The sequence below is a fragment of the Excalfactoria chinensis genome, chromosome 1 (genome assembly GCF_039878825.1).
Source record: "Excalfactoria chinensis isolate bCotChi1 chromosome 1, bCotChi1.hap2, whole genome shotgun sequence".
NCBI lineage: Eukaryota > Metazoa > Chordata > Aves > Galliformes > Phasianidae > Excalfactoria > Excalfactoria chinensis.
The window spans coordinates 113,745,485-113,773,088 of record NC_092825.1 but is presented as its reverse complement, the minus strand read 5'-3'; the positions used below and the strand labels follow the sequence as shown (position 1 = coordinate 113,773,088).

Below are 27,604 nucleotides of genomic sequence, written 5' to 3'. Positions count from 1 at the left end.
TCAGGTGGCAAAAATGGTAAGACCAGTCTTTATTTCAATCCATAGCAAACCCAAATATCCCATGTAATTCACAATTTATTGTGAGCTACACACATACATTATATGGACATATAACATACACATGCACAGAAGGACTGAGTGCATTCCCATTGCATTAATGCTAGGCAGCTCATCAGCAGCAAACTGACTTTAGCTTACAGACAGATATACACATGTAAAGTAGCCATAAGTGAGTAGCGGTGTAGGGAAACCAAACAAGTTCTTGGAACTAAAGCTATTGCTTGTTGATTTTGAAACACACTCACTGTTATAGCGTCTGTAGCTGTCAATCTTTGCCGGTGCCACTCTGTACAGAATTGTCCCTTCAAAGGCAGACTTTCCTGACAGCAAGCAAGAGAAAGAAAGAGGGAAAAAAAAAAGAGGAGGGGTGGGGTGGGGGTGAAAAGATCGAGTGATGGTAAAAAAGAAGGGAGAGGAAGAAGTTTTAATCTGTATTTTCAGTCTCTTGCATTTTTAAAGCCTCATTATAGCAAAACAACGAGAATATTAACAAAAGTATCTGATTGTACATGAAGTTAAAACATTCTTACTGCATGTCTATCAGATAAAGAATCTCATGATTTTGCTAAGGTTGTTCTTTACAATGTCCAACAGAATGCATTTTTTTCTTAGGTTTTATCTGTTGTCCATCATGTTGCAAGACTTGCAAACGTAACTATTTGCCTTATTCAGACTCTTTGTGGAGCACAGGGGAAGCCTGAAAGAAGTTAGTACTGCAATTATGTACTCACAGTGGCTCAAAAGTCCTGATGCAGATGCATTGAACAAGCACAGCTGAAAAAAAAGAGGGCACTGAAACACTCATATTTTTTTAATATACCAGGATCCTGTGAGCACCAGAAATATGCATTTTTCCAGGAGGACTATTTAGAATTGTTTTTGACTTGGGGCCTGGTCTTAAACAATGCTTAGCTAAACAGAACACCAAAACCCAAATAAAGCAGTTTTTCAGCCAGCATCTTAACCAGTTGTTTTAACTTGTCACAGTTTAATAAATATATATGTCCATACACATAAAAACTTAAAAACACAAAACCAAACTCCACCTCCCATTCAGATATTTAAGATAAAGTTTTCACCATCAAAAGCATGAATTTCTTCCTTTTTTCTTTGACAGCAGGACAACTCATGGTTTGACAATCGACACAAATTCAAGTGAAGGCAACAGGTACAAACACCTGAGGTGCTGTGTTGTTTCTTATTACATTAATCCCAAAGGTATCCAGGCAAGCCCAAGAATATACCAATGTCAGCTTGCTGCCAATATACCTTCAGATGAATTTTATAGCAAGACAGCGCACGCGAATTTTCTTAATACAGCATCTACACATTTTGGAAGCAAAAAATGTAGATTACCTTTTTCTTGCAAGTCATTCTGTTGGACTCTTCAAAAAAACAAAGGCTATACTTATTTATATATTGTAAAAAGCAGTTTCTTTGTTCTGTACTTGTAGTTCAATTGATGGCAAAATATCTTCCTTGTGTTATTTTTACAAAATAAGGAAGCCAAAATGCCACAAATTCATTTTCTCACTTCGCTTACACAAGACATCATTAAAAGAAAGCTATTAAAATATTCAAGCTACAATTAAGAAAATGCTAAGAGAAAGATATATTAAGCTTGGTGACAGTGAAGAGAGTCAGACAGACAGGAACAGATACCAGAAAATTTCAATTGAAAATACAGTAGGTTGCCTGACTGAAGCACCAGCTGCTGTCATTGGTTCTAGCTCCTGCAATCATGACTTCTCAGTGACCATCACTAAAAGGTTCTAAACTGAGTTGATACGGACTGTGACCTTACAGCTGGGAAAATATTTAAATTATGTGTGTATATATATTTTGATCTTGTAACAATCTCACTTTTGAATCTGCTAAGCACCTACCATCTATGTGAAAGCATAGGTTCCTGGCCCTTTTGGTTAAGGGGCTAATAAAACCCACTATATGTTTTCAGAAATATTTAGGCACTTCCAAAACTAGCAAAGGCATTAAAAAAACAAAACAAAACAACAAAAACAGCCACAGATTTTTGTTCTGAAGAATTTTCTGAGATTATTGACAGACACGGAAAGAAACCAAGATAATTCATTCTGGTCACTGGATCTGCTGTAAAATGTAAACGGACATAAAAACAGACAGCATCTTTTTCCCCATTAAATCTCTGGAGGACATACTAGAAGGAAAGAAAAATGTATATGTTTATTATCTTTGCTCCTAAAAAGCCAAGCTATACAATTTCACTCTATTACTTCCGTTGAGATCATCAACAATTATATCCGTGCTTCCAAAAATATTCTCTCTAGAGAAGGTCAGTGAAATGAAATTAAAACATTAAGTTTAACTAACACATTTACTACCAAGTTAGTAATATGCTTGTTTTTACACAGTGTCCTTCCTCCAAAGATCCCATGCTGCTCCGCCAAGCCTCGCAGTCCATTTTATTAGTTATGCTGAAGAGTTCAAGGCTGCTGCTCAAGATTGCAGAGCCGTACTCAAAACTGTTTTAGGACCCTCTAGGAGCTGTGTAAAACCTCAATGACCAGCCAAGGCTCTGTTTCAATGCACAGGTCCAGAAAAAATAACTTAAAAAACTAGAATTCATGTTCAAGATTTCTGCCTTATGCAGACCTATGATGGAGACAGATTCAAACAATGTCTCCCACAAAAAGAAATAAAAAAACAAAAACAAAAACAGGAGTTCTTGCGGATTTGATGTGCTATCATGTCTTGTAATTTAGGAGGAAGGAGTTGGTATAGGGGCATGAATGTATATCCTTATAAGATATTACCCAGAAAATTATGTTAGCCTTATGTCCAAACCTTTCAGAGTTTAGCTGCTTCTTATCTTGCAGTGTTTTAAGAATAGACACAGATGCTTGAAATGAGATTATCACTCCCAGTCATTTGCATAAACTTTCAGAGTTTTGTAATCTCATCATAGAGATTTTCAAATACAGTGAGGGTACCTGAATATATTCTCATAAAGCACCGTGTGTAATGAGTGTGACACCTATAAGAATTATATCAAGCATATAGAAAGTACTGAGCTGATGCATAATTAATTCCCTACTTCTCCTAGGGAAATGTGGTTCTTAAATTGGCGGTGTTACTTTAAGAAAAATAAATGAAAATAAAAAAGCAGTAAAGCCCCCGCAAGAACACCAGCACTTCTTGAATCTCTTTTTTTTCTCTTTGAAGGCTTACGAAATTCTTCTGATTTATGATGTTAGAAAATAGATATGAAAGAAAAATCATCTCTCAGATAAAATAGTTAAAGAGACAAAACCAGTATCTTTGTCGTTGGTATCTTTTCAGTACAAGTCTTACAAGTGATAGTTGGCAGTCACCACCAATAGTAAACAAATCTGACAGTACAAACTGAGTATATGTCAGTAGGGAGGTTGATGGAACAATCTAATGCTTTGTGTCTGCTGTTACGCTCTCCAGTGTGTTTTTATTAAAAGAGACTTTTAGGATGCTCATTATAAACAATTACCAAACTACCTGGGAAGGAAATGTTTATTCCTTCATACAGATAGAATTGAGGCATTCCATCCCTAACAGTACCACTTATCTTTTTCATTTTTAGGCTACCACTACAGAATCCAGAGCTAACACTATATCTAAACAATTAATTCTTCCAACACTTGTTGTTTTGATAATGAAACAAATTCATGACAGCATATACAAATTACAGGCAGCAGCTTGCAATCTTGCTGAAGTGTGCAGCTTCACTTAATGCCCGTCTTCGTTTTTCCTACATTCTAAGTTGTTAATTTTTTCATACACGCTTTCATTTGGATAAGAAACATTACTTGTAAACACCATTAGCACCACTGACCATGTAACTAGGTCACCTGTGCCACTACTTGTGAACAAGAACTCTATTTCAAAAACAATAGGAAATGTTTTCATCGTTGCATACACACAGGTTTTCTTAGAATCTTTGTGCGGCAGATTAAAGATGATAAAGTTGCCTTAAATGGAAAAATGAAAGACTAGAAAAGGTAATAAAAAAGAAACATTGTAATTTTCTGCCTCTCACTGGCAAAGTAAGCTACAGAGGCTTTGGTAAACTTGAGCTGAAATAAGCTCTCAGAGATCCTGGGAGCCCTTTCAATTTTGTCTGCCGCAGAGATCTCAGAAGAATACTACACAGCAATGAATATCCGCAGTGCTGAAAATAGTAATTGACTGCAAAGGAAGAACTTGGCAGGTAGATGTGGAATCATCCTGAAATACATCAATACAATTGACTTTTTTTTTTTTCACTAACAATTCCAAATCAATCACCGAATCAGGATGTAACAGACTGTCTGCTTGAAAAATAGAAGAAAAAAAAAAATAGAACATGAAGACCAACAAATATCCATTTCATAGAAATGCATACTTTTGGTTCAGGTAATTCTTCAAGGAAAGCTATAGAGAGGACAACCCACTACCATGCTTATACTATTGCAAACTTAATTACCAAACATGCTTTTCACCTGCAGCAGTACTGGCCCACTGTAAGTGAGAGAACAAAGTCCAAGTCCCACTTCTGGCCTTTTTCCCTTTGGCTGCTGGGGCAGTGGGTGGCGGAGGTGATAGTAACATGCTCAGCACCTGGAGGGAAAAAGTGCCGCATGTCCCACACCAATAATTATGAATCCTTGAGTCTACTGGAGTCATTAAAGAAGGAATGGCACTTTAATCCCTCATTTAAATAAGCACAGCCACTTTGAAAATGTTTGATTACTTTGCTCAATTTCCACATCTAAAGACAGGAAAAAGATCTTAATTCATTTGGAAAGACACAGCTGATAATCATCGCTGCCCTTCATGTCCTCGATCTGTTGCAGCCAGGCAAGTCTCAACACAACTCAAGTAGCATCGCCAATATTACAAACCAAGTAGCATTGCCGGTACTCACTTAGCATCATCACTTGATACTATCACAGTAGAAACAAAGAACAAAACATTCAAAAACACTTCCAAGAAAGTGATAAGAATGCACTACCCTCTCAGTGTGCATACAGAACATGAATAATGATTTCTTTGTCTTACTTGGCTTTACTTGCTCTTCCTGTGATATTCCAGCGTCATCAGAATCAGACAGTTCCTTTATGAAGTTGGAGGGAAACATGCCCGTCTTTCCATTAAGGATGCCTTCCCACCAGCCTTCTTCTACCTGCATCAGAAACAATTTTTTATTTATTTATTTTTTTAATTAAGAATGTTGCCACATCTCTTAAACATAAGTATCAGAAATCTACAGAGAATAAACAGCAATAATGCACATTTGACTCTAGAAAGACTTACAAGGAGCTACTGAAATAATTAATGACAGTATGATCAGAAAGAAAAAATACTTCCTAGTTGAATACCAAGAAAAAGTACTTAAAATTGACAAACTCTTTCCTGTGTAACCCATTCAGGATAGAGTGGCAGTGTCGAATAATGAAATGACAGCCCTTAGAAATCAGATGCCTGCAGGTTATAATGGGACGGCAAGAAATGACTTATTAGATGAATCAGCCTAAACACATCCTTGACAGATATATATTTTTCATCAGGCAGACACTGCTCATCCATCACAAAAATGACAGGGGAGGACAGCATCAGTCTGTGAAACATCAGGCTCCATGTTTGACCCATCTCTTTCCTGTCCCCCTTCAAAGAAGACTTATCAAAATAGAAAGTTACAATTCAAGTTGAGTGTGCTCACACGTACCGTCAGAAAACAAACCAACCCCACGACTTAAACAGAAGCTTATTTATACTGAAAAAAGCCAACTTTGTTTCATATCACTAATTAGCAAAAATACCGCATTCTCAGAAAATAAATGATACATGCCATTATATAACACAAGTAAAAAATTTCCTCAAACTACAGAGGAATGGTTGCATTTTTTTTCTACTCAGCTACACGTACAATTCTACTATAAAGGAAACAGTTGTTATTTCAGGAATACACCCTCTGTTTTTTCTGAAGCTTCATCTTTTTTAGCACATTTCTTCTTCATCTGGGTTGGTATTTTGTTTTAATTTGAAAGCAGTTCAGCCTAGCACAGCTATTTCATTTAATCTCAGTTACCTGCCCATGACAAATTTTCTCCTTTTATTTCCGACACATCAGTAATGTTAGTGAAGTCAAGCACAACTCTGGGAATAATAGCTATTATCTTGCTGATACTTCAGAGAGTACAGTACATATAAATCACCCGATGACTTGAATGGGGTGAAGGTTTTTTTACATGATAGTCTCAAAGTTTCTAAGCACAAATGTTTGCTTTTTCCCTCTACCAAATAAAAAACACAAGCAAAACTGAAACTGTATGATCCACAACACTTGGCAGTCTCTACAAATTATGTCTTTAAGTATCAATACATTTATTTATCTTTATAAAATAAACATGGCAGAGCCTCTTTGAGCTATAAAGTTTTTCTGATGCACTGTTCCCAGATGGCTCCATTGATCTGAACTAAACATTAAACAGTAACTGCATTAGCTGATTGACCAGAAGATTAAGCACTGTGGAATTACACAGTTCTCGAGACCCCTGCTTTGCAAGCTGTTGCAATTACTTAACATAAGGTGACCTATACCACTCACTTCCATTTTCACCTCAAGTAATTTTTCCCTGCTTACTTCTTCTAGAGTAACACTTCAGTTTTCCTGTAAATTAACATTAGCAACCTTACACAGTGTATTGATGAGTGTGCCCATATGCACATGTATAGAAATACACATACACAAAAAACCTAAAGATATCTAAATAGGATGTAAACAGATTCAGAGCGTCCAGTAGCTGACAAGCTTTCCAATTGATACAGGAATGAATAATCTGGAAACACCATATTGTATTTAATAATCTTACAGATTCAAAATATTATGAATCCAGAACCAGTTTCTTTCCAAATGGAAACATTGACAAGATACCCCAGGCCCAGATCAAACTGCACCTCCAGAAGATTTATTAGATTTATTTATTTTTTTTCAATAAAAACATCAGAAGCTGTAAGCATTTTTAAATGCTATAGCTACATGATAGAATCTTTTATCAGCCTCAGAGCACGCTAGCTAGAGATTAATCCATATAATAAAAAACCTACCGGAATACCCTCAGGATTTACTCATCCCAAATTGGGGCAATCCATTGCCATACGGTTTGAAATGTCACTATAATTCCTAGCCAATAAAATTTTACAAATGAAAATCCATTATTCATGGCGGTAATCCATCTGGAGGTACAAACACTCAATGAAATTTGTTACTGGACTATTATAACTAAGTGCTTTCGGGATTTATGCATCTAGGTCCTAATTTATGCTCAGCTTTCATGTGTTGAACCAAACAGGAAGATTTCAGTAATAAAGTGACTAAAGACACTAAACTGGAAAAGGTTTATAATTCATAATTTCACACACATCAAATATAAGCTCAGTTTGAATACAAAGTTTTTGTTTCAAAGTTAGAAAATCAATTTTTCCAACCTGCCCAATGTAAGTGGCTATAGCTAGAGATATTTTCAAGATGGATTTTCAGTGTGTTGTAGGTGCACACTGCCTGTTGGGAAGGCAGGGCATGTCCTCATCTTGCCAAGCCCCAAGGCTGCCAGCAGGGCTGTCACATTGCATTTTAAGAGCAGCAATACATGGGAACTTGTCTGAAGACACTTCCTTAGTCTGTTTGGTGTATTTAGGGAGCTAATACACACACTTGCCTGCAACACAATCAATGGTAAACGTGAGGCAGGGACAGATCCAGAAGCAGGCAGCTATATGCATTCCAATGACTGAAAGTGATTGAATGAGACATGAACTACAACATAAATAGAGAGTGGTGCATCGCTTCTCAAGAAACACTTCCCATTAAGAAGCCTCACGTTTTTTTGGTTTGAAAGGGAAATTTAGTCCACAAAATAATTATGCAACACAAATGTTCCATCAGTATCATTTGGATTTTATTTTTTTAAATTTTAAATGAAGGAAGTACAATTGTACCACATTTTTAATTGAGTTGCTCGTTTAGTAGATGCTGTTGGATGTAAAGGAAGCTATATTTTTGGAAGCTATATAAAAAAAATACAGTTGAAAAACTTTTAAATTTTAATGATTTACTTCATTAGAATCTGAGCGCGTAATCAAAATTGTGCTTACATAAGTAATAAATGATAATGAAATGCTCAAAATAGATACTGTGGAAATGGACAGAGGAAAATACCACGGAGAATTATATGGATGAGACATTCAGACACACAACAGGAAGTACTCAGAAGGGTATACACACGCTAGGACATTTAGCTTCTTGAAATCAACCTATTTCCATGTATAAAGTACAGAAAGAAAAGATAATGTGACAGCAGTTGAAGCCTTTAGGCTTCAGACTGTGAATAGTTTTGTTCTTCAATGTCATGTAACCAAAGAAAACAAAAGCACTTCAGTATGTCAACAGGACTCCAAGATTAAGCATTAACATTAAAATTTCCAAGAGGAAATGTTACTTCTTCGGGTTTTCTCTTCATAGCCAATATAATCATGTCAAACACCTCTCTTTAAAGAAAGGAATATCAGAGGCCACATCAGCCTGACCTGTAGTGCCCGGAATTTAGTTTTCACAAGCCTGGAAGCGCTCTTTCTTTCAAGAACTTGGCACCCATCTGGGATAGATCAGTCAAAAAGACCTGGAATGTTTTGGCCAACTATCAGTCTATGCTCATTGGAATATCTTGGGCTGGTACAACTATTGCTTCCACTTTGCTGTGTAACTAATAGACCACAGTTGTTAAACAATTAAAATGTTCAGCTCTCTGGAATCGCTGATTTGCTGCATGTTTCCAATAAACTGTATTCACCTGTTCCACAAGATTTTCCATAACCTTCAACTTTGCCCATTAGGGTTTAGCACTTAGATGACATGGCTCGCCCTAGGGCAAGCAAGGTGGAAGGCTCTGAGTCAGGGAAACTTTAAGGGGAATGAATGTTTCCCTGCATAAGAACTGAGTCTTTCTAGGCTGTTAAAACTAAAATACAGTCCCAGGAATAAAAGCAATGCCAGAGGCAGGTGATAGGAAGGATCAGAAGCCAAGGATCAACAAAACCTATTCTGCTTAGAGAGAAGCAGAACACAAAAAGCAGAGAATCAATCCTCCCTCATTTCCTAAATTCTGAATGAAGACCTTGAAGGACAGAAGTAAAGCTCCATTAAAAGGAAATTTATAAAAGATTTCCAACCAGTGAAATAAATTTAACATATTCAGAGCCAATGGGAGAAGCAGAACATGGTTCCTATGGTACCACTTGATGGCTTGCTCTGAGACTGCTTTCAGGAACAGTCATACACTTGAGATGTTGCTCAGCCTATAGGGTTCTGCTACTGCACAGCTTGAATCTGTTCAACAACACTGGTGCAAAAGGGAAGAACATCAAAATGTTCTGTGGCTTCTGTTTTGTTGTTATTCTGTTTGATTGATTATTTAACATCATTTTCTAAGTAAGAAGAAACTCAGGGACAGAGAAACCGACCATACCGAATGATCCTATGCAGAGTCAGAGATATTTGCACCCTTAGATCCACAGGAGAGCTGCCCACCACATAAACTTCCCAAACAAGAAATAGTCATACAAGTCCTTGTGAACTATCTACTGGGACATGATCAGAAAAAAATGCCTTACTGCACAATGTCTCAGGAAAGTAACCAAGAGACTTGGAACTTCAGCCTTCACTCCCAGCTGCTTTCTTTTAGTATTGCACAGCTCTGAAATTGTGGCACAGACTGTCTAGTGTCACTATTAAAAAATTCCCCTTTCAACTGTGCAGCTGTCAAAATACGCTAACTGTAGGGAGAGTCCAGCTCAATCCTCAGTATTCATTTTGCTCTTGGAAACGGGTCAAACTATTTTATGACATTTCAAAGAAAAAAACCACTCACCAACCTTGCCCAAAAAGGAGCACCTGATCTGTAAAAACTGAGTCTTCATTTTAATAATTTTAAATGAGGTTTTTTTTAAATAGAATTTTGTCATGTAAAATATAGCAACGTTCATTAAAAATCAAATAATAAGGTCTTGTATGTTACAGCACATCTCAATTAAAGACTTATTTGTGAGTTTTACACTTTGCCAATAGGCTCCCTTCTCTGCAAGATGAGGCCATGAGGTATAGATAGCAGAACAATGAAAGAAAAACTCCAAATGCAAGCAGTCTCTGCGCTGCTGAATGACATTCCAAATGTCCTTACTTGAATGCTACAGGTTAATTGTCTGGCATCTGTCAGAAATCTAAGGGTAAAGACAACTGGAATTCAGATATCTGCATTTAATGAGACAATTAATTAACAGTTGTATTTTCACACAACTGTAATTAGCCATAACTAATCAAGTAAGAAAACGAGTAACAAATAAAAAGCTATCAATCACTCACTAAATGTGAACATAAACAATAAAGAAAATCACAAACATAGACTGATTTAGGATGAAGGGGATCCTAGATTATCTGGTTCCAATCCCCTGCCATGGGCAGGGTTGCCAAACACCAGATTAGGCTGTCCCAGATCCCATTCAACCTGCCCTTGAATGCCTCCAGGGACAGGGCATCCATGGCCTCTCTGGGCAGCCTATGCCAGTTCCTCATCATCCTTTGAGTAAGGAATTTCTTCTTAACATCTAACCTAAATCTACACTGTTTCAGTTTAAAGTCACCCTCCCTTGTCCTATCACTATCTACCTGAGCAAAAATTCAGTCTCTGTCCTGCCTGTAAGCTCCTTTCAAGTACTGGAAGGTGGTTTCCTTGGAGCCTTCCCTTCTCTAAGCTAAACAAGCCCAGCTCCCTCACCCTTCCTTCGCACGATATGTGCTCCAGCTCTCTGATCATCCTTGTGGCCCTCCTCTAGACCCACTCCAACAGCTCTGCATCCTTCTTATGTTGGGGGCTCCAGATCTGGACACAGTATTCCTGGTCAGGCCTTACGAAGGCAGAGTAGAGGGGAACAATCACCTCCATCCCCCTACTTCTACCTTTCTTCTGATGCAGCCCAGGGTACTGTTGGCCATTTGGGCTGCAAGCATATACTGCTAATTCACCATGCTGTTACTGCCATGCCACTCTCTTACTGATGCAGCATGCTCTGTTTGCAGCAGTCCTGGGAGCTGTGCTCCTGAGAGGCTGCTTCTGTAACTGCAGGGTATGATGCCACTGCTCCTGGCCCCAATCCTGACACATCAGGGCCACTGCCATGCAAAAGGCAATGACGCCCAGCAGCTCCCTGCTGACAGGAACGCGGTTGCCCTGCTGTGGCAATTCCTTGCTTCAGTGCAGAGTGTGACTTTACCAGAGCTGTCTACCAGCAGAGAAGGACTGCTAGGGGTGGTTCTACCCCACCCCAGTGCTTCTGCCATTACTTTCAAATGTATTTTTTGTTTAAATCTGTTCATTAATGTCTCATGGGTATCGGTCTCCATAGTAACGGGAAGCTCTAGTTTAACAACAAACATTTTTATCTACTGTCATGAATGTTTGATCTTACTGTACTTAATTTCTGTCTACTAGAATAAATTAGAAGGAACTGTGAACATACAGCCTTCAAGGATATCTATCTGGTGACATCATAAACCTCAAAGCAAAACAGACATTGTTGTGTTTTATTTTAGCAATTCAAATACTCTCAGAATAATAAAAAGAATTGTCCAAACCAATTTTTAAATGTATACAAAAGTTAAGCCTAGATTCTCAAAACTGACTTGCTTTTGGTTCAATCCACTGTAAAGCCGCAAACCAGTTCTACCACAGTGGGAATTTCTAATAGTATCTACCACTACCCTAAGCATAAAAGCCCTTTAAAAAAGTATCTTATCCAACCTGTTGGCACCAGGAAGAATCACCTGCAGCAGCTTTAGAAGCTGCTACACCTCAGGTGCTTCATAGATCCTTGAAACAAATTTGGAAGAAAGAAAGCCATCCTCATGGCTAGAATGCCAACAAGTACTATCAGTGTAATCCATCCTCGCTGGGGGTTGCTGGGTAAAGTTGGGCACTGATGGAGCCAGCTGAGAAGAAGGCTTGCATTCAATTCTGCCAGCCCTCTTTTGTAAGTAGTAACCTTCAAGAGGAAAAAGGGAGAAAGCTAGATCTGAACACCTTACATTGCTAGGGAATCTCAGCTCCAAAAACTGCATATGGTAACAGCTAAGAATTCTCTCATCCCTTTTTTAACAAGTGTCTGAGCACAACCCTTTTCTTTAAATATGAAGCCAGATTAGCACACCACAACAGGAAACAGATTTTCTGTGCATGAGGGAAACTCTAATGGGTTGTCAACTGTAAGTGACATTTTAAACACATCTTTTGCTAAACAAGAGCATAAAGATACACAGACACGCTATTTTGATCTAAACAGTACTTGTTTTCGTTTGCCAAAAGTCAGTTAGGAATATAATCGATTCCAACTAAGCAGAAATCCACAGCAATCAGAAAAGACTATGTCCATTTAAAAGCGACTAATTCGACTGATACAGTTTTCTGAGGGAAACACCACAGCATGATTTGGGCCCCTGAAAAAAAATCTTAAGACATTTTTGTAACTCAGGAAGCTCTTTAAAAAAAATAAAATAAAATAAAAATCTCTCTCACATCACATAATGTATTTATCATTTGAAATAAGTAGCACTGGATGGCCATTTGAAAACACTGTGAATGACATTTCAATGCAATCATCCATTATACAGCATACCTATAAGCAGAAGCGCAAGCAATGAAACAAGTATACTGGCTGGTGCAACTTTTTATACATAAAAGGAAGTAACAACAAGGTATTCAACATCAACTGTTTATTACGAGCCACAAAGGAAAATAAAGCTCATATAATTATACTTCCTGAGGTAGTTAAAATCTTTTCTCTAAATTCCTTTCTTTTCCCTCTTCTACTTGTTGATCTAGTTCTACCCAAAAGAGCCAATATTATGAATTGTATGAACATAATAAACGATGCCTAAAGCACAGCGCCACCCAAAATCCAACCCTATGCATAAGAGTGTTGAACTCCGGCACTGGGGGCCGTGCCCACAGCCCTGTGCATCCCGTTCCATGCCCACCACCCTGTGGTGCAGCCCCTTTCCCTGCCCCCCAGCCGCCCCTCCCCTGGCACAGCTCCATGCCGTTCCCTCGGGCCCTGTCGCTGTCACACACAGCAGAGCTCAGCGCTGCCCCTCCACTCCCTGTCAGGAGCTGCAGCCGCCATCAGGCCTCCATCAGCTCCTCTGCTCTGAGCTGAGCAAACACAGGGACCTCAGGCTCTCCTCATACATGTATTCTCTTTAACCTCAGAATAAGCAAATTGTCAACGTTTTTTTTCAGTAGTAGCAACTCAAGGCACAATTATCAGTTTAAGACTGCCAAGTCCATAATCAGTAACCCAAAAAGCATGCCCTTAACTACAAGCACACACACTCGGGGAGAGGAATGTTTCACTTCCACGTTTCTACACCTTTCAATTATAACACCAATATTTGCAGTCTGATCTGGTTTTAAAGAAATGCTATTTATAGCAAGGTTGTTCAAATTTCCAAGAATACTAGAGATGCACTTCATAAGAGAAATCTAGTGTCTCACCTAATTTATTTAACCATATGAATAATTATTTTAAAATAATTCTAGATTGGATATGATGAAGTGGTTTTTATTCCGCTACTCTAGTTTTGAAAGATGTAGGCTTAAAACTTTTAAGTAAGGCAACTGAAGGAAGATACTTGTGTGGCTACGTGAGGTTGAATGCACTTTAAGTTGCATAATGAAAACAGCTCATGTGCTACCAGGAAGCTGATTATAACGTCAGGTTTATATTATCTTCAGATATGCTCTTAAGTATCTTACAATCTTGAGATGCTACATTACAGTCCTGCTCACTGACAGAATAAGGTTAGTTAGTGACACACAGTGCCTGGTTCCAGGAGAGCAATGTGCAGAGCTGGTGTGTGCAGCTGTGTTCAAGGGAAAACAGTGATCACCAAGGTTCACATTCAGATGTGCTAATTTACCTTCTCATACGAAAATACTCAGTATCATGAAGACTCAAGTATTATTTATATTCTTTTAGTACTGATTTACAAAATGGCAGAAGCAAAGAACAAAACTAATTACATATCCTTGACAAGAAAATAAATAGTGACTTATCAGCTGCTGAGTAACAGGGAAAAAAAAAAGTCCTACAAATAAACAGTGCAAGCTGAACCTCACCTGTTATCAGATGCTCGAATAGACTAAGCTTTCACATCTCTTTAAAGATAAGTAAATTAAGACTAGATAAGTATTGTGGTGCAAACCCCTGGGCATTCTGTGATCTCTGATCTCAGAATGTGCATCCACAGTGTTTTTGCCTTTGTGCAAGTGCAGTGAGCTGGGACGTTCAGGCACTCCCTGACCTTGTTCCCTGAATTTTAGACTGATCTGAGGTTGCATCAGGACTGTACAATCTGGGAGTACTGGAATTGTATGGTTGGTTGGAAGTTTCAGGGTTGCCTCACTCGGATTGCAGCCAGAATGGAAAGTTTTCTGACTCAATTATCTCACAGTCCTATAAATAATGGTCCTAAGCAAAGAGCCCTTTCAGCTCTCAGGATGGCAGCAGGCTATGATCCTTGATCTTCCCTGGGCTGGAACCATTATCTGGCATCTTGAGATTCACTGCTGACAGACATCAACAAAGCAGAGCGCTCCTTGGTGCACGCCCTGATCATCCGCTAAGAACCGGCAAAAGGGAAGGGTGAGTAGCTGACTGGTGTGGGGGGGAAGTCCTCAAGTTTAGAAATTCAGCTTAGAAACATACCTCCAATACTCTTTAGTAAGTCACATGTGAAATCTGCCACTCTTGAGTCTTCAAGTAAGTCACTGTATTGACTGTAGGAAATCCCACTGGATCACTGTGTTAAATCGGCTGATTAAGTGCCATGGGGAATTGCAAAATTTGGTTTCCCAATTTATCACAAAACAAATAATAAATAAATGATAAAATGAATAATGATTCCTAAATTGCTGCTAAACCAGAGTTGACTGAAAATCTATTTGTATGTATTGGCATTGTTGGCAGAATGGCAAGGAGTATCATCGATTACTTACAGAGACATGGTATGAAACGGAACCCCAGCTTCCAAGAAGAATGTACCCGGAATGATTGGTATGATAGAAAGAGGCAGAGAAGCAGCTGGATGCTGCAAATGGTTCTATAGAGATATGGAGATATTTGCAAAGGTTTATATCTAGAGGTTAACAAAAATTAAAAGAAGCAAGACCAAAAAATGGAAATAGAAGAACACAATTGAGTCATCATTATCTTCAAAGTTTAACAGCTACAAGAACAGTCACAGAAACAAAGGGAAGAATTGCAAGACCTGAAGTAAGACTGCATAGTGGTCAGAATGTATTAGATCTGCCTGCCCAAGCCAAAGCTTCTCAGTAAACAAATAATAGCCTATATTTATATAATTTTATATACATCTATGAATGCTATATATATTTAATTCTACTTTGTCCTTAAGTACTATGGGAAAGACTTTTCCATAAATACAAGAGCAAAAATGTTGACACAACCAGAAGCTGCAAAGCTGAATGTGTGATTCTGATGGCAGAGTTAAAATTATTAGTGTAGACAGAGCTAGTGTTATGTGTTAAACTGCTAAAATTAATTTCTGGCTCCCAGACGAGAAGCACATACAGGCTACTTGCTTTGCAACTATAAATTGTCATGAAAAATATTTCTGGTTTAGATGTTTTAAACAGATGACCGCAGTACCTTTTCCTTTGGTTAAAACACTGAACCCAACCCTGGTAAAAATAGGGAGGTATGGTGTGTACATTTTGCACAGTTCCTGTACTGCCTAATTCAGAATTATTAATGCATCGCAACATTCAGTTTCTGTTGCAGCACAGGGTGGTTTTTCTAAAGTCACAGCAAATTTGGAAAAATAATGTATTTTCTCTTTCATCCCCAGCTGTTCGTACTGCACATGAAGAGACACGTCAGGTGCTGCGGAGAGTCAGGAAGGATGGAGATTATTGATGGTGGGAAGTCCTGCTTGGATGGTCTTCTACAACAACGGAAGCATTGAACATAATGCTATATCTCATTGTAATTTTACTGCTTCTGGTTATATTTTGTTTGTTGTTAACTATTGCTTTACATATCAAGGTCTGGAGAATGGCTAGACAAGCTGTGCTGCTGAAAGGACTCCCTTAAGTGTTCTACATTCAACATTTCAATTTATATAATTGGTCATGTAAAAATAAAGAAATAAGCATCGTCCATTTACAGGCACAAAGACAAGAGGTGAGCACACCATCAGTCCAATGGAGAGAATGACTGACTTTAGTCAAGGGGTGGCCCGTGGCAGTGCAGAACATCTGCCATCTCCAGGTAAGCCTCAACAGTGCTTTTGCCTTTGTGCAAGTGCAATGGGCTGGGACATTCAGGCACTCCCTGATCACACCGGAAATACCTGCTCCTGGGTCAGGCCTGATCGGAGAGGAGCCAAGACTGTACAGACAGGGAGTACCAGAACTGTATATTTGGGAGAAATTTCCAGGATTGCCTCAGTTGGATTGTGGCCCGAAGGAAAAGTTTACTGACTAACATCAGTTATCTAGCAGCCCTATAAATAATGTAACTAATCAAAGAACCCCTTGAGCCCTCAGGTTGGCAGCAGCCCGTGATCCTTGATCTGGCTGGGACACACCTCAGGGCAGGCATTTTGAGGTTCACTGATGACAGATGCCAATGAAAGAAAGCCATCTCTGGGGCAGATCCCAATCATCCACTCTGAGCTGGTAAATGGAAAGGCTGAGTCGTTCAGTGGGGGACAGAAAGTCCTCAAATAAGCAGCTGAGTTGAAAACTGCCCTCTCCAACACTCTACAATTATTCTCGTGTGAACCTTGCCATTCTCAAATATTTAATTCAGACATTGTATTTGACTGTAGTGAATTTCATTGGATTACTGTGTTAAATTGGCTGATAATTAAGTGCTGATTAAGTGCCAGTAAAGATCATACAACCTAAACTTGTGATTTATTGTAGAAATATTAATAAATCCTAAACTGCTGCTAAACCAGTTGATGAAAAATCTATTCACAATGAGTTTGAATGCAATCTATTTAAGGGCTTCCCGTTAGCTTTTTTTTATTTTATTTTCACGCTATTATTCATGTCAACAACATATTTCTAAAATCTCTAATGAAACAAAAAAAGGGAAAATGAACAGCATTCCTTGATCCAGCAATAAAATTACTTTTTAGGAAAGTCATCCTGCCCCTGTACTTGGCATTGGTGAGGCCTCACCTCGAGTACTGTGTTCAGTTTTGGGCACCTCAGTATAAAAAGGACATTGAGGTGCTGGAGCAGCTCCAGAGAATGGCAGTGAGGCTTGTGAAGGGTTTGGAAAATCAGCCCTATGAGGAGAGGCTGAGGGAGCTGGGGCTGTTTAGTCTGGTGAAAAGGAGGCTGAGGGGGGACCTTACTGCTCTCTTCCAGTATCTGAAAGGTGCTTACAGTGAGAGCGGGTCTGGTCTCTTCTCACAAGTTAGGGTACTATGGTTAGGCTGAGGTTGAACTTGATGATCTTTGAGGTCTTTTCCAACCTGAGTAATTCTATGATTCTACTCCATGCACAGCAACTTTCTGAATCTCTATCCAAACATTCACAATTTGTTCCCAGTGCCTTTTAGAGGTATCCATTCATTTTCCATATCCACTTTCACTGAGAGTAAGTACATCTTGATTCTCTAAAGAATTCGTATTGTTGTTATTATTTTTTAGCTGATTACACCAAACTGCAATTGTTGAAATTTGCAGGCAAAGATGACAAAAGATGAATGTCATGGCTCAACTCCAGAGGGCTTCAAGTTTGTAATACATGTATAACTCAGTAAAGGTGCTTTTTCTCAGGGGCCGACTTACTAAAACTGAGAACTTTTTCTGCTATCTTCTTGTTCGTTAAATGTAGAAACTCAATATCCCTGTGGCACAACGTTTGAGCTTTTTCCCTGCATTGAATTCAGAAGCAATGGCTGATTGAGAAAAATTGGAAGAATTGCTAGAGCAGGAAAAAAAAAAAACCTTACAAAATCCGTAAGCAAACAACCACATCCCTTCACCCCAAATAGTAACCTGAAACTGATACGTAAGTGTGTCAGAGAAGAAAAACGTCTGGTTTAAATTACGTCTTTAAAACACATCACAATATCATACAAGCTTAGCAAACAGAAGATATGCTAGAACTGCATCTGTATATATATTTCTTTAAAAATCTGCTTACCTCTCCCACAACTTCAATGATGTCACCAACTTTTAATTCCAGTTCATCCTCATTTTGAGGCAAATAACTGAAAGCCACCTGACATCTTCTTCGTCTGTTCCTCTCTCCTAGTGAAAATTAAGGAAATGAGAAAATCATAAAATGAAAGCAAAATTTCATATCGGACACAAGCCATGCAAATTGATTCAAGACGAAAAATAATCATTATCATATGCAACACTATCATAATATCAAAATAATTTCAGCATTTGCAATACTTAAGTCTATCCATCTAGAATTAATTCATCAAAAGACAGTGGAGGAAAGCTTTCTGAGATTATTTATTTCGACTATTTTTATATGCTGAATCAATTAATAATGCCTCAACTGAGTGAAAACAAATTGTATTGTGGTTTTTTTTCTCCTTTCTGTGATATTACTGAACAGTCAAAATGTAACCAACAAGAATATAATTCCTTAGTGACAAAACGAGCAAACTTTATCCAGAGGATCTTTTCAGGTGCATTTGCTAAAATTGAGATTCTTGGCTATGGCTCTATACAAATGGTGCAGACAACTCCAGAAGCTGACTGGGTGGAGGAGAGACTGTAAGACCTTATGTGGCTTTTGTTCTTACAGAAATACAGTCTCAACAGATTGCTTCGTCTTGTATCTTTAGTTTTACATAATTCCTTCACAGGTGTACACGTATCCGACAAACCTTTTTTTTAAACAAAAACATATTGCTTTTTGTTCTTATATATGGGTATGTATGCATGTATATGTATTTATATGCATATTTATGAATTAATGTTGCCACAGAACCATACAACGCCTTGGATTGGAAGGGACCTCAAAGATCATCTAGTTCCAATTCCCTTGCTGTGGATGGGGTTGCCAGCTACAATATCAGACTGCTCAGAAAACCATCAAGCCTGGTTTTGAACATCTCCAGGGATGGGGCATCCATAGCATCTCTGGGGAGCCTGTGCCAGTGCCTCACCACCCTCTGAGTACAGAAAACACTAGGAAAGCTCATCCCAAAGCTCCCTTTCCCCCTAAAGAAGGGTTAGTGTGGTTAAGGTAGGCCAATATTGATAGTCAACTAGACACTGAAAACGGCTCTATCAGCCAGATTTCTCTCCAGATTAGATGTCCAGGCTCCCATGAGCAATCTCTGTATGGAAGGCTGCAGACAGGCTTGAATGCACAGCTCTGAATAAGAGTTAAAACCCCTGATTTGACCCCTGCGTCATCACAGTTTGAAGACATAAATGAAAAGATCAGTTACACAATATTGCTTGCCAAATCCACTGGCATACACTTAACTTATGGTTGTATGACTTGTAGCAAAGTGGAGACATACTGGAAAGAGTTCAACACACAACCATGAAGATACTGAAGGGATAGGAGCATCTCTCCTATGAGGAGAAGCTGTGAGGGCTGGGACTTTTCAGCCTGGAGAACAGGAGGGTCTGGGAGAGCTAATGAATGTGTATACATACTTGAAGGGAGAGTTCACAGAGGATGGATCTAGGTTTTTTTCAGTGATGCCCAGAGCAAGGACAGAGGCAATGGGCACAAACTGAACAAAGGAGGTTCCCTCTGCATACCAGTCAGCACTTCTGTGATGTGCAGATGATAGAGGACCAGCACAGGTTGCCCAAAGGCTTTGCAGTCTCCTCCGTGGAGACCTCCAAGAGCCAACTGGCTGTGGGTCTTTGACTAAGTGCACTATGACAGTAGTTTACACAGCTACTGAATTTCTGGATGAGTGGCAAGTTTTGAATGGTAAAATTATACACAGGATCATAGAATCTAGAGTTCGAAGAGACATTTAAAAGTCATCTAGTCCAACTCCCAATAAAAACAGCATTATGCAATGTAACCCAACCAGTTCAAATTGGCTTTTTTTCTCCACCTACAGAAGACTGATCATTCTTCACCATCTAAACTAGAATGGGCCTAAATTGACCACTTTACACAGCCACATTCAGAATAAGGAAAATAAAATAAATACCTTCCATACCAAGTGCTTCTTTTGTTGCGCAGAAGTAAGAAGGCATCTATTTTTCCTAAAGATAACATTCCCACTTTGATTTCTAACATCAAGCAAGGACCGTTGCCCAATGTGACAGATGTCAGTTGTCATACTATTTAATAATCAATACTGTGTCACTCTTGGAGAATACTTTTGAGCTCACTAAGAGCAAGAAATAAACAGTTCTGGAAGTTAATAACAGAACTGTATGAATCCTTCACCTTCCCACCCAGTAATTTTTATTTATTTTTTTTTATTACTGCTACAGAGAATCTTGAGAAAGTCTGCACTTATCTGTTAGCCTCCTGCTGTCTTGCTGCTCTCCCATTCCTCCTGAATCTTTCTTTAAAGAAATAGCTAAGTTGAAAGTAGTGCATCAACAAAAGGCTTTAGTACCAACCAGCTTCTCTCTTTGGTCTAAAGCAAGACATAGCACATCCAGCAGTGAATACCTTCAGGTTTAAGAAGGTGCTGTTGGGACCATGTGCCTGCTAACACTTGGGCACTGCAGTTCTTGAGCAGTGCAGGAATTGGATGAAGAAGCTCTACAGCAAAGAGTCATCTATTTTTATTTATACTGAAGCAACACCCGTAAAGAGAAAGGGTATGAGTTTTCTAAAATAGAGCTGATAGAAATAGAAGACTGAATAAATAGTGGAAATATAAAAACTGTTAGTAAAGAAAAACTCCCCTTTTGCAAATATACTATTCCCAGCTCAGCATCACAGATTTTCTATGTGTTTGTTTTTTTTTTTTTTCTTAACTAGCACGAAGTCTCCAAAGGCGGCGTGCTGAGGAAGCACAAAGGACCAACAGGGACAGCTAATAAGCAGCTTAGACTGAAAAACTGAAGTCTCAGCCGTCTCTTGGCGTTTTCCCTTCTTCTAATATTGCCACTTACTGCAGAGTATGTTACAGTTTAGTTTAAACTGTTAATCATCTGAGATCTAAACGATGCACTATAACATTGAAATGTAAGAAATTTGATCAACATAAATCGATTTAAAACTGTACAGGGCAGTAAATCTGCAATGAAGATCGTACATATTTTCTAATCTTACTTGTGTTTTTTTTCCTGATTTTTACATTAACGAAGATTTTTGCATCTTTCTCCACACTAGAGCATAAACTGAGTTACATGGTAGCAAAAAGTCACTGACTGATTAGAAGGCAGGCAATAAATCTAGTACTTTAAAATCAGCAAAGGTTGTTGCAAAGGCTTTTAGAAACTTTAAAAGGAGTAGAAAAAAAAAAAAAAGCTCAGTAAACTTTTACTGGAAAAGTATCACAATCTGTAGCAAGTAACCTGCTGCGGGCAAATACCACACTGTGCTCTTCCTGCTGGTTGCAGTACTAAACTTTTTAATTTCCTAACTGTAGCTCAACATCAAATGTGTTTGGAAAGCAAAATGTCTATGAGTTGCAGTTGGGAACTGTTCGGAACAAGCAGCCACACAGAAACAACATCTCTCCCCCTTTTGAAAAACATCGGTTTTCATTTACGCAGTTATAATAAACCTTGTAGAAAAAAAAAACCATGTACATGCCTAGTTTGTGCAGTCTGTTCTTAAAATACATTATGCTGCTAGAGAAGAACTTGCTGCAAAGCATACTGCATCTGAAGCAATGACACCAAGAGCTCAACCGCTGCAAAGCAGGTTGGGCTTTGCTCCGCTCCTTCTACGGGCTGCGTCGAAGCCACTGAACCTGGTACTGTGTAGGTCTACCAAGGGAGGAAAAAAAATGTACATTGGATACACTGCAAAAGGTGCAACGCGGTTGTCTACCTTGTTTGCAGCTAACTGCCAGCTCCTGCTCACCCTACCTGTGGTTACTGTCACTCTGCTCTGAGCAGTGATCAGCCTCTCCAATTATTCCCCGAAGAGTTTCACTCTGATCAAAACCTGTAGCTTAGAAGTGTAAGCACTAGACTTAAAGTAGCTCCATTTTTTCTTTATTCTAAGACTTGCATAGCTGTCCCCGAGGTGGATGTCTCAATCTGAGCCCATCACTCAGGAGCAGAGAGAACCTAATACCTCCAGAGGGCAGTTATTGTCACTGTAAAACAGATGACTCAAACACACCAGATGAACAACCCTCTGCAGAGGCCTTTTTCCACTGGTGTGGTGAGATGATGCTCCAGCTCAACCTTTAAAACGTCTAAAGCTAGGTCAAATGGAAAAAAGAATGAACACACGCTTAAAGACTTTGAGGGAGCAAATCTAGTTTGTTCAAAGTGATGTTTGATCACATTATAAGAACAGCGTGGTTGTCTCTTGTAGCAGGATACTGGGTCTTGATTCAAAAGAGCCTCTTCCAGTTGAGCGCATGCAGCAGTGGTTTCCAGAGAGCCTACTGCTTACTGATGCCAATGTCTTTGTACCTGTGCTGTTAGTGTCAGTGAAAACCACATGATGACTGTCACTAGCAGGTCCACCAACTGCACAAATGCCATTTATTCTATGACAAGAGAACAAGCTCAGCAACCTGTTCTGTGACACTGCCACAAGAAGCAAAACACCACAAAAACACTACAAAAACAGAACACACCCATGCAGCAAACATCTGTACCTCCTTCTTGACAAACTGTCAACCTAAATGGTTTATAGTCTCTTCACAACTAGGCCACAGAGTTTTGTAATTGGGTTTATTTTGAAAAGACACATATTGACACTGCTGCAGCTGAGACAATCCAACCAAACTGCTCCTGCTTCTCCTTTTGTTTTAAAGGTGTGTTGCTATGGAAATTGCATGGGTTATGCTGGGGACTGAGAAGCTTGAGTCAAGCTTTGCTGCATGTTGAGCCTAAAGACATTTCACCCACATCTAAATACTCCAAACGCATCAAGGCACACTACAGCCCCTGCAGGCCAACACACACTCCTCTCTGTCCTGGGCTCACTGGAGGGGAACCACTGGGGGATCCAGTGGAGCATATGTAAAGCAGATATGAAGTACTGAACACAGTACAACTGTGTGAGAAAGAAGGCCCTTTCTAGCAGGTCTATTGTGAGGAAAACTACAAGTTTGAGGAAAAGTTTCTTATCTTCTACTTCACATTCCCATGCATGCAGCAGTATCTGCTGATCAGTTGCACTTCCCATCCTTCCAGCTTGTAGAGATAAATCTGCAGCTGAGGGGAACTGCTTCAGGGTACAGTGTCTTCTGGTGAGGCACGCAAGAGTGTGATATGACTCAGCCAGAAACCAGTTCTAAATTTAATGTGCAAAGAGACGAAAGGCTACTACTGTACAACTAAGAGGACATGTATAATATGACAGCAGTTTTGGACTGCCAGTCTAGATGGTTACCAGCAGGTTTGTTTCTTTCCTTTGTTTAATTATAAATCACCAAATAGCGTATATTAATTGCAAATGTTAGGGAAAAGGTTGAGCTACAAGCTTACTTCTGGGAAAAGTTCTTCTTCAAAGCACTGCCCTGACTAGGTGCTTTTGAGAAACAGGCCTCACCTAATCAAGGGCAAACAGCTAGTTTAAATATATGCAAATATAAATATATAACATTTTTATAAAGCACATGGAAGATAGTGTTGAAGGACTTCAAAACCCTGATCACACTAAATGCTAATGTTGATTTCATCATTACCTTCCATAGTACAAAGACTTCATTTTAGACCCACTCAAAAGTAGAAGTACTATTCAGATTTTAAAAGATTTTAAACCAGGTTTGCTAATTTCCAATATTTTTTTCCTGGAGGATTTTGGCAGTGTTTTTCTGACCTGGGATGTGACATGTCAGTTCTAGTTCCCTCACCAACCACATGCTGTTAGAATGGTTTTGGCCAGATGACAAAATATCCTGACTGCAGACTGTTCCCTGTCTAGCAAAAAACAGAACTAAGCTGGGTGAGTGAATATTTTAAGAGGGAAAAAATGTATTTTGTTTTGCTTGTTTTTTATTTGTGAAACTATACCAGAAAACTGCAAGGAGGGGCAATGGGAGGAAGAATATTTTAGGTGCTTCCAGTACTCCAGAAAACATGTTATGTAAAACTGCTGTGCTTTTCTAAAAGTAGATGAACTGGAAAGTGCTCTGCTTTGATGTGTGCAGCTGAATCATGAAGATCGCAGGACTCCATTAAACACATTTAAGCTACAAGATAATGTGCCATCACTGTAAGTAATGTATTACTATGAGTGTATTGAAGCTTTACTGCTATTGAGGAGTTGTTGCTCTCCTCACAGAATCATTAAGGTTAGAAAAAAACTCAAAGAGTATCTAGTCCAGCTGTCTAACCATCACCAATATTGCCCACTAAACCATGTCCCTAAGAATTACATCTGTCCTTTCCTTGAACACCTCCAGGAATGGTGACTCCACCACCTCCCTAAGCAGTCTTTTCCAATACCTCACCACATTTTTAAAGAAGAAATACTTTGTAGTATCCAACTTGAACCACCCCTGGGGCCATTCCTTCCCATTCTATCGCTGTTACCTGAGAGAAGAGGCCAATCCCCACCTCACTACAACCTCCTTTCAGGCAGTTGTAGAGAGCGATGAGGTCTCCCCTGAGCCTCCTCTTCTCCTGACTGAACAATCCCAGTTCCCTCAGCTGCTGCCCATAAGACTTGTGCTCCAGACCCCTCACAATTTCAGTGCCCTTCTCTGGACACACTCCAGGGCCTCAAATTCTTTCTTCTCATGAAGAGCCCAAAACTAAACACAGTATTCGAGATGCAGCCCCATCAGAGCTGAGCACAGTAAGACAATCACCTCCCTGCTCCCGCTGGCCGCATTATTCTGACACAGGCCAGGATGCCATCGTTATCCTGACTGCCTGGACACACTGCTGGCCCATGTTCAGCTGAGCGTCAACCAAAATCCCCAGATTCTTTTCTTCCACACCACATGCCAGCCATCCTCCCCAAGGCTTTAGCACTGCCTAGGGTTGTGACCAAAGTGAAGGACCTGGCACTTGATCTTGTTGAATTTTATCCCATGGGCCTCAGCCTGTCAATCCAGCCTGTCCAGATCCCTCTGTAGGGCCTCCCAACCATCAGGAATATTGACTCTTCCCCCCACTTTGGTGTCATCTCTTTCTAGACTCCACAGCAGCACTTCCAGGTTCCAGACACTGGATTGCTTCTGTGAGTTTTATAACTAAGAATTGTTTGTAAGGAACATGAAAGCCTTGATGACATTGTAATGCCATCACATTTTAATACACACTCCCAGCCAGAAGACTATAAGACTTCATATCATTCAATAAATTCATTCTTCGTTTGAAAACATGCAGTCTTACATCAGGTATGAAGCTTTCACACAACAGCAGTAATTACTGGAAGTGACTTAGAGCAGCAACCTGGCACCAGTAGCTATATGCTTTTAAGAGAAAACCACTAATTGAGAACTGGGTCACTTCTGTATGCCACAGTGTGTGCCAGGCTTGTGCGTCAAACAGATAGAACTGAAATGCTGACGAAGCCATAATCATTATTGAAGTCCAACCTGAAGCAGAAGCAAATGGTATAGAAAAAATAACTGTAGACAATTCAAAAGATAGCTGCACAGTTTAAACATAAAAATCTACAACAGTTTTTTTTTTTCCTGAGTCTGAAATGTATTGTATGCATATATAAGGCATAGACACTTCTGTCAGTGTAATACCAAGAACGTGGTCAAAGTATCACACCATCATCAACAAAAAGTTGGACAAAGTGAGTCCAAATTTCAACAGGAACACTTGCCACACAGCCTGCATTATGATGCTCTGTCTTTTATAGGGAAAGCATAGAATACTGTATTAAACTACACATTAACCTAGACACATGCAGAAATGAAAATGTGCATGTTCATCTAAGCCACAAGTCTAAATTCTTTCTTTTAAGCTTCATACTGTTAGTGCCTAATTTGGATCAGCAGCCCATGTGAAACACTCCTTAATAAAATGAAAACTGGGACTTGCTGGCAGGGTTTCAGAAAAGGTTTTGAAACTGCAGTTAAAAAGCAGTTACACAGTTCTGATAAACACTGGACAAGCTCCCTTAGCTTGTCATCACTTCCAAAATCAACCATTCCTACAGATGGAAGAGATGCAACAACAGCCCTCAGCAGCAAAGGTTGGTTTGACAGCACCTTTTGTCAAACAAGCCATTACCTTACCCATTCTCAACAGTAAAAATCTGTTGCTTGTTTTAGTGTCTTTCATGAACTATGCAGCCCAAGAAGCAACAACTGTTTCTGTCCTCATTGTGATACTGGCAAGCCAAGGAATGTTTCAGCAGTGTGACTATGTGACTTCACTGCCACAAGCACAAGGTCCCATGCCTTGTAATAGGATCCACCATCATCCCCTATGCAGTTAACATCTGATAGAGATGAGGGTGCCTGTTACCAACACAAGATCTTGCACATTTTTATATTTGGTTTCTTTTCTCATATTCAAAACATTTTCAAGGATTAATTATAGAAACAGACTTTTAAACTAGCTAGCATATAATTCCTAAGAAACAACTCTACAAGGAGCTTCAAGAAATACTGCAGATAATATGATATCTGTGTCAATAAATTAGCATCTCTAAAGAGAGAGAGGCACACAAACTTGAAATACACTTTTGTGGATGACAGATGAAGTTTCAGAATGTTAGAATAGAAACAACACAAGATAAATCTTAATTGGCCCATAAAAGCCCTTTTCTCTTTCTATTGGCATTCCACAGATCTAAAGTTGTCACTGAATAATTCCAGTTATTCCCTCAGCCACATTTTGAGAACCAGTTGATTACTTAACTCATTACTGCTTCTTTGCATTGATCTCCTGAGAAAGTGTTTGAGTAAATCACATTTAAATGTGAATTGCTGCTGCACCTTGCTCACTACTCATGTTCCATCCCATAATCCACACCACTTAAATTGCCTGTAAATGGTAGCACTTCACAAAATAAAGGGAATGGGTGCAAACAGCTCTACTTGTGAAACCACTGTGCAATTCAGCTTGTGTTCTCCTCATTTTAAGGGATTCCAATCCAACTGAATGGATTTCTACACAGCAAACTCCAAAATTTCTAACTTCGTACTTGAAGACCGCTGTCTTGAAAAGTGACTTTTGTCCAACTTAAAAAAAAACCTCCAGAAGAGTTCTGAAAATTATGGCTTTTTTTTCTAAAAGAACGCAATAACTGAACTAGTTTATTCTCGTTGTTGGAGACCCTGCCCACAGCAGGGGGGGTTGAAAATAGATGATCTTTGAGGTCCTTTTCAACCCAGGCCATTCTGTGA

The 27,604-nt window shown here is 39.2% G+C and overlaps 1 protein-coding gene across 8 annotated transcripts in view; it reads right to left on the bottom strand.

Moving 5' to 3' along the window:
- SH3KBP1 (SH3 domain containing kinase binding protein 1) overlaps window positions 1-27,604 on the bottom strand; it is a 215,334-nt gene that overhangs the window by 89,331 nt on the left and 98,399 nt on the right. For 5 of the 8 annotated variants that reach the window (XM_072330073.1, XM_072330089.1, XM_072330107.1 and 2 more), the window contains 3 exons: window positions 18,346-18,452; window positions 5,110-5,233; window positions 306-380 (listed from right to left, as the gene is read on the bottom strand). In XM_072330073.1, coding sequence (XP_072186174.1) covers window positions 306-380; window positions 5,110-5,233; window positions 18,346-18,452 — 306 coding nt within the window. Of the gene's footprint in view, window positions 1-305; window positions 381-4,550; window positions 4,669-5,109; window positions 5,236-18,345; window positions 18,453-27,604 lie in introns of those variants that run through there. The other 3 variants (XM_072330081.1, XM_072330114.1, XM_072330123.1) reach the window with 2 other exon arrangements.